The sequence below is a fragment of the Miscanthus floridulus genome, chromosome 2, assembly GCF_019320115.1.
Source record: "Miscanthus floridulus cultivar M001 chromosome 2, ASM1932011v1, whole genome shotgun sequence".
Classification (NCBI taxonomy): Eukaryota; Viridiplantae; Streptophyta; class Magnoliopsida; order Poales; family Poaceae; genus Miscanthus; species Miscanthus floridulus.
The window spans coordinates 15,206,322-15,214,514 of NC_089581.1; the positions used below are offsets into that span (position 1 = coordinate 15,206,322).

At 46.3% G+C, this 8,193-nt stretch overlaps 1 protein-coding gene across 1 annotated transcript; it reads right to left on the reverse strand.

Annotated features, from left to right (window-relative positions):
* Window positions 1-3,005: 3,005 nt before the first annotated feature.
* On the reverse strand, window positions 3,006-8,193 carry LOC136517878 (thioredoxin-like protein HCF164, chloroplastic). Its single transcript, XM_066511537.1, has 5 exons — window positions 7,886-8,193; window positions 6,748-6,963; window positions 5,161-5,264; window positions 4,061-4,402; window positions 3,006-3,522 (listed from the first exon to the last, which is right to left on the reverse strand). The coding sequence occupies exons 1-4, from the start codon at window positions 8,054-8,056 to the stop codon at window positions 4,120-4,122; spliced, it is 774 nt and encodes a 257-aa protein (XP_066367634.1). The 5' UTR covers window positions 8,057-8,193; the 3' UTR covers window positions 3,006-3,522; window positions 4,061-4,119.

The window sequence follows — 8,193 nt, forward strand, 5'->3', positions numbered from 1 at the left end:
GTGAAACTCTCCATTGAGACTGGCCTTAAAATAAGCGGCAGCCGACTGCTGTTTTTTTTTCTCCTCTCACAAATTACTATTTAAGCAGCCGGCTGCGGCTAGAGTCATCATTTATTTATCCATTCCCAAAATCCCAAGAAAGTAGTTAACCCTCGTCATCCGCCAACAACTTGTGTAGGCCAAGCGGCATCAATATTTACGTCTATTAGGTCATGTTTGGCAATAAGGTCAGTCTTAGTGGAGTTTCATCAGAGTTTCATGGGCATTAAATAGGCTGATGTGGCACTGTATTGATGAAGAGAGAGATGATAAGAGTTTCATGGGAGTAGAGAGAGTTTCATGGGGATGAAACTCTTCTGCACTATTTCTAAAATATGAATGTATTGGTAACAGGGCCATAAAATCCCCACTGAGAGTGGCCTAAGACTCAAGAATCACTATAAACAATCACAAAGACCTCCTCGGGAATGTGTTTATTTTATAAGGTCAAGGCGTACGGGGGGCTTTGGTCCCCCACCTGAGTTTTTACTGAGAATTGCCCAAAACGTCATGGCAGTGAGCAATGTGACTCAGGCCCCGTTTAGATCCAAATTTTTTTGGATTTTGGTTATTGTAGTACTTTCGTTTGTATTTGGCAATTAGTGTCTAATTATGGGCTAATTAGGTTCAAAAGTTTCGTCTCGCGATTTCTCACCCAACTGTACAATTAGTTTTTTTTTCGTCTACATTTAGTACTCTATGCATGTGCCACAAGATTCGATGTGACGGATACTGCGCAAATTTTTTTGGAATCTAAACAGGCCCTCACCCAAACATTTCTTGTTTTCGTTTTTGGTGGTTGGAACTGTAGAAACAAAAGCTAGTACTCTTTTTATTTTGAATTATATAAGACGTTGACTTTTTTAAACACATAGATTTTACTGTATACTTAGTTATACATATATCTACATATATAGTTAGAACGACACATGTATATGTATCTATAACAGTTAAAACATCTTATAATTTAAAACAAATGGACTAGTATCGTCGTGAATTCCGGTTCTTCCTCTCCTAGCTACAGATATTCCTGAAACTCCGTGTGTCTGCACCATGAAAGAAAACAGGACTGTACGGTCAGCAATGGGTCCTTGGCGCCGCTGCGCGTGGACACGATGATGCATGAGGCCACATGGCACACCATTTCAATATCAGACCTGAGGTCACGGTTTTTTCAACTTCCCCGCGTCACACGGACCCACGGGCGCGCGCGGTGCCAACCGAGGATGGCCTGCGGTACGGCACGTCACGGTGCTCGGTGGTTGCTGTGATCAGCAGGTGAGGTTGCGGCGATCCAGTGGCAGAGCATTCCAAGCATCGACATGCCGTTGTCTGCCCGGCGAGCGATCGCGTTTTTGCACGCGCTCCTCCGCCGATCACCGTCTATATTTCCGGCTTTTTGCCTGTCACTGGGCCCAACAATAAGAAACCGGCCATGGACCCATGATCGTAACGCCTTTATACGGAGTAGACGATTGGAAACACTGCTCTGGTGAGTGTCAACTTGACTGGGCCTCGTTGTTTAGTTAGTTTACTTCTGTCTCGTCGAATGTTTAGGCACATGTATAAAATATTAAATATAAACTAAAAATTAATTAATCATACAGTTTATGATTAATTTACGAGATGAATCTTTTTAGTCTAATTAGTCTATGATTTGGCAATGTGGTGCTACAATGGCCTCGTTCGCGTGCCTTTAAACCCGGCTTGATCCGCTTATTTTTTTATCCGGAACAATATTTTTCTCTCACAAATTCATCCAGCATTCCTCCAAACCATCCAGATTCCTCCAGAATTCAGATAAGCGAACGGGGCCAGTAACGCACTTGCTAATTACATATTAATTAGATTTAATAAATTCGTCTCGTGGATTACTGACGGATTCTATAGTTTATTTTTTTATTAATATGTGAACACTCTGTACAGTACTTTTAATGACGCCTGAAGTGACGTCAAAACTTTACGCCTAGATTTAAACTGCCGCGGAAGTAACGCTCCCGGCGGGGCCTCTCTGTCACAGTAGGCTCCCCATGCCCCGCTCGCTGCAGGGGGCGAGTGGGCACGCGCGACGCGTTCCTATGACTTTTTTTTTCTTCCTTCCCGGTGGGGAACCGGAGATGCGCCACCACCGCCACCGTCCACGCGCACGGCCGGGTCGGCGCACTGCCGGCCTTGGCCTTTCCTCCTCTTGCTCCTTTCCACCTGCTCTCTCCGCGTCTCGGCGTCCCCCATTTGGCCGGAGGGCGCCTCGACTCGGCTACGCAGCGATATCACACCCTCCTGCTCCGGTTTGACTCTGTCTGCGCCGTCGCCGCGCCCTCTCGCACCGCGGCTCCTTTGACCACACGGTCAACGTTCCACCAGGAATGTGGAGTCGTCGTTCGTTCCCTCTGCCCCTCTAGAGTCTCGATCGCACGAGCCGCCCGCGACTTTGCCTATAGAATAATCGTAGTACGTACATGTGCATACTCCTACTCCGCAGCCATCTGTTCCGGCAAACTGCCCGCAATATAATTCTCTCGTGGGACGGTGCTCAATCATCAGCCATTAAAAAACACACACAAATTGTCAGGATGTTCTTCTCCTGGACATATAGCGACGATCTAGCCTTATAATTGATAAATCATTAGAACACCGGGATTTTTTATCTTTTGTTTGGACTCTGTATATTTATGGAGGTTGGAAATGAGCTCACAATTATTTTACCAACTCGATTAATGATTGTCAATCAATATGATTCTTTCTTCCTTATATTATAAAAAAAAGTATACAGAAAGGTTGCCGGGCAACGGAGTGGCAGACAACCTGATTACACAAAAGGGAGATGACCTGGCAACCATTCTGTGTAATCATGTAATCAGGTTGCCTGCCACTCCGTTCGGCTGCTGGGTAAGCCAGCCGTTCGGGCTGTGGCTGCTGCCAGCGCAGGAGGGAAAAGCACTGTAGGTACAGTGCGAACACAGTACGAGTTTCAACTATAATTCTTGAAAACGCAGCGTAATAAACATGTGTTACACGAGCAACGAATAAAAGAGCCTCTTTCATGATCCACTCACCCCTACTGTTTTTAAAACATGTACAACAGTATCTCTGCATTTTCCGTACAACATTTCAGTATCACTGAGACTGACAAACCCGCGCCGAAGATGGGCCCCGAATCCGCAGGCACATGCACAGCATATCACCATCCCAAAGATGATTGCGTCTTTTCTTCTGTGATTTTTGGAATGTACCACCTCTTTCCAGCGCACGCATGTTCAATACCGAGACTGAATAAAGGACGTACCAGAGAGCTCCCGCTCTGTGCAGGGTCTGAGGAAGGGTGTCAGTGGCAAGCCTTACCCTCGCCTGTACAATACGAGGAGACCGCGACTCGAACCCGGAACCTTCTGGTCACAGGTAAGACTCTACCGCTTGCACCAGGCCCGCTCTTCTCGATACCGAGACTGAATACTACTACATTATAGTATAGCCTAGCATCTCCTGCAAAAACAAGGTTGAGTGTTATAAAAATTGGTATAGGTCACAATCATGAAGTGTCAATTCCACTTGCTGTGATTCATTTCTTTTATATTAAGGCAATTTTAAATTAGCTTCTTAGCTTGGTTCAAAAACTTTCCTTCACAAAAGGTCCAATGTTTTTTTTTTGGTTGGCAGGAAGCCATTTCAGTGTGCAAAAAGAAATCCACCGCTTGTGGTAACCTACTATACTACTATAGTACTCCTTCCGTTCCAAATTATAAGACATTTTGGTTTTTCTAGATAAGTTGCATTTGCTATGCACACAGATATACACTATGTCTAGATACATAGTAAAAGCAATGTATTTAGAAAAGTCAAAATATCTTATAATTTAGAACGGATTTAGTATCTTGTTAAAGATATAAAATCGTGAACAGGACTGAAAAAGTACACGGCCGAGGCATTTTTTAAAACTAACAGAGCTATTTTATTCCAAAAAATTTGCATGACAGACGTACTTAATGACTTGTTAAAGAGATTAAGAGAAAGAAAGGCTTACTTGTCAAATGGTCTTGACATTACAACTAGAATTACTGCTGCCCACATAGACAACAACTACTAGCCATGACTTCTGGGATCAGGAACTTGATGAACTTTCCTAGATTCAGCACTCGAGAACTGACCGACCACTCGTGCATGAGGTATATTGGGATCACCAGAAGCAAGTGCACCCACATTGTCAAGAAAATACTGTTTTGGAAGTCTCCCAACAACATTGCCTTCCTCATTGCCTTCCTTATCCAGAAACGCAAAGTGAGGAATGCCTTCCACCCCGAACTCATCAAGCTCTTGTTCCCACTTTGTATTGTCAACATTCAGCAGTACAAAATTGACACGGTCCCTGGAAAGAACGCTCAAGATGTGTAAATAGCATTGACAGGAATCTGATAAATAAAGACAACTAACTCAAAGATGATCCTGGTCAATAATTATGTTTTGATGTTGGATATAATCATTGCGCCATTGATCATGGAAACATGGCAAATTGTAAACATAACTTCTATATTTGCAGTTTATCCAGTTGAATTATAACAAGAAATTACAATAATTAAGCTATGTGATTCAGTAATCAGTATGCTTTGAATGATCAAGTGTGGAAAACCTATCCACACAGAACTAGTTTCGATGGCAGTCCAGCTATAAGGTTTGTTCTTATCCTAGGATCATAAGGGATAAACACCACCAGGAGGACAGCTGGGCGGCTGTCAGCTGCTAGCTTGGTGATTATGACTCTTGGGGAGACTTGGATTATTCTTCTTAATTGCTTGATTGCATAAAACAGTATGTGCCCAGTAGCCATACCTTGCACAAATGAGCACATAGCTTCCTAAAAATAGATCTAACCAACTCACAATAATCCTATCTTATCTAACTGGCTTAAGGCCTTATCTGAACTGATGGTGCCTGGCTGTGCCTGCCGTGCAGCAACTTGGATCCCAGCTGTCATGCCCATATCAAGGTTCGATCGAGTGTGGTTAATAGGATAGGCAACATAATAAAGCATGGACAAGCATTGATTCTATGAAATGGACCACATTTGTTATTCCCAATCAAAGTTTAAAGTTCAGAAATGTGAAAAGTGGCGTGAAAACACAGTACTTGTATTGTTGTTCAACTTTGTAGATATCTGGAGCTAATTCTCTGCAGACTTCACACCAGTCCGCATAAAACTCAACAACAGTGGGCTTGCCATTTGAAAGAGCCTGCAGATGAACTTATCAGGTTAAATTTAAGCATTTATGGTGAAGAAAAACATCTACAAAATGATGTGATTCCAGCTTAGCAGGGTTTTTGGTCAAAACCAATTCAACATAGTGAACTGAATGTCGCCCTGCTAATGGGCTGAGAACCGAACTGTACCCACACCACACCATTTAACTAATGCACGTGAACCCAATTTGTCTCCACTCCGCTTCTTCCCTCTTCTAAACCAATCGAAGCCAACCTGAAGTAGTATTTCACGCCCAATCAAACCCATCCATTTCTAAAATTATGGTTTAAAACCAATGACACCCCATTTCCCAGCTACGGTTTCGTGCCCATGTAGCACCCGTGTACTGCAGTTGCGCAGTACTAGTCCTGCTAGTTGTTCGTCCATCTAGAAGCAACCATTGATGAGTTCAGAGAAGAAGACTTTTATTTATTTATTTTGCTTGTCATCGCTGTTGGCATGGGAGCCAGAGACTGTTGTCCAGCGGACGGGCCTCGGTGACGGCGACCAGCGTCAGGGCCGGCTCCATGCGAGCAATGACCGGCTGCGTACGCACTGCTGCTCCATGGCTTGAGTGACGACGTCGGCCAGAACTCGCCATATGACGCCATGGGTGCACAACGACGGCGGCCAAAGCTCGCCATGACGCCATGGATGCACGGGACGGCGCCCCACCCAGCGACTGCACGCCCCTCTGTACAAGGATGCTGTTCGGCAGTGGCGAAATGGCGTCAGGCTTGCTGCGGCTCTTGCTACCAGCGGCGGTCCACTTCTGTCTTCTTGGCTGTTATCAACTCCACGGCGGAGGAAACGGAGTGGCGCTGCTGGACTTCAAGGGTGCACTAGAGGAAGTGGACAACCGCCTCTGTGACCGGCGTCGTCCTCTGCGCTCAAGGGCCCATATCCCCGACCTCGCCGCCTGTCGCCAACTAAAACTGAACCATTAAAACCCAGTCCAAACCAACCCTGACTGTTTTCTCTGGTTATCCAAACCAAACCAAACCATTGCAAAGACCAATCCATTTACAACCAACCCAAACGACCCCAAAGCAGAAACCAATCCATTAAAACTGTATCAGCCCAAACCATTAGCAGGGTGAACTGAATGGAACAGGATGATCTGAAGAATGTTAGTAACATCATGACAGGAGCTAGATTAATCGTGTATTAAGCAAATAATACCAATACGACTTGAAGAAATCAACGATGCATGGATTCAATAACCGGTCAGCAAAAAGAAGAAAAATACATTGTTTTGTCTATTAAAATTATTCCTTTCCAGGCAGTTATTATTCTGCATATCATGAGCAGCACCTGCAAATTTCTAATTACCAGCTAATTACTTTTGTTTTTGGAAACCAACCAATTAACTAAATAGACACAAAGCGTAGTATCAGTTCAAGTATAGTACATAACATCTCAACTCTAGTATTTTCACCAGGCACACAATCCACATCAAGTACAAAAATGCTAACCTCTTCATATGGCACCGCATTGGCTGCAAGATCTTTAAGAGATGCCTCGCTAAGATTGAGCCTCTGGGATGCAAAGAGAGCCACCGCCCCAAGAGTAGACAGTAGTGCTACCCTTCTGTTGAGATCCTTATTTGGGAGAGCTGGAAGCCCAGCATCCTGGGGTGTACTAGTCCGAGCCTCTTCTTCGGTAGACTCAGCTTTCACAGCTTGCTCATCCTATGAAAAGGAAAAAACCACGTCACTCCACACTTCTCATTGGGTGATTGGCATATAACCTAGCAAGAGTAGTATTGACTCAAGATTGAAAAATTCCAGCAACTTGTTTGTGCCTTCTACCATCTACACAGGTTAGGAGTTCTAGCAGACTATGATTTTGCTCGGATTACTCTGAAGAACAATAATCTCCACGGGTTCATTTCGCGTGCAGGGATATAAAAATACGAGAAATTCAGGTAGTCTGACCTTTGGTGTGCTATGAAAACCAATATTCGAAATAGCGGGATTTAGCCTCAGCTACAGCAGGCTTTACCGTTTCAGGAGGTGTGCGCTACAGGAAAATTTCCGCTATTAGCGCGCTATATCCACTAAACGCATGTTGATTTAGCGCCGCTATTGAGCAAAATTCTGCATGGGCTTTTATTTCCCTCAGCTCAATTCACGCACAAGCCTAAATCAGCTCAATACACGCCGTGGAATGTGTCGCACGCAGTAACCCTATCCATTATATCTTTCCTCTCCGAGTTCGCGAGGAGTGCTGGCGGCGGCGCAGGCTATTGTTGCTGCTGCGACCGGCAGGAGTGCAGAACCGGCGAGGGGCGGCTGGAGTGCGGGCAGCGGCTGCTGTTACTGCGAGGGGTGCCGCCGCGACAACGCGGGCGACGGCGAGCGGCGGCGGCGGCGGATGTTGCTGCGAGGGGCGGCAGCAAGCGGCGGACCGCGAGAGTGCTGGCGGCGGCGAGCTACGACAGCGGCTGCTGCTGTTGCTGCGAGGGGCGGCGGCAAGCGGCTGGCCGCGAGAGTGCAGGCGGCTGCTGTTGCTGCGACGTCCATGTCCCAGTCCCAGCCAGAAGGCAAGATTCCTCCCATTCTTGTTTAGCCGTCGCTTAGCTCGCTAATTAGAACATTGATGAAAACGCACCGTCTCTGGCTCCGCGGAGTCGGGCGGCGCGACGCAGGCGAGGGTCCTTGGCTGGCGCAGGCCCCACCGCGGCCGCAGGCGGAGCGAAGAGGACGGACGGGAGCAGCATCGGACTTCGGCGAGGCTCGGCGAGAGAAGGCCGGAACACCTCGATGAGGCCATGCTCGCCATTTCTCTCTCTAGATTTTGCAGCTTTGCCTCGGCACGCAGCAGAGTCAAACCCGGAGGCGGAGGAGAAGTGGAGAACTGGAGAAGGATGATGTGGGTGGCCAGTGTGGCGCCACGCCGCCCGGAAATCGTGCGATGCA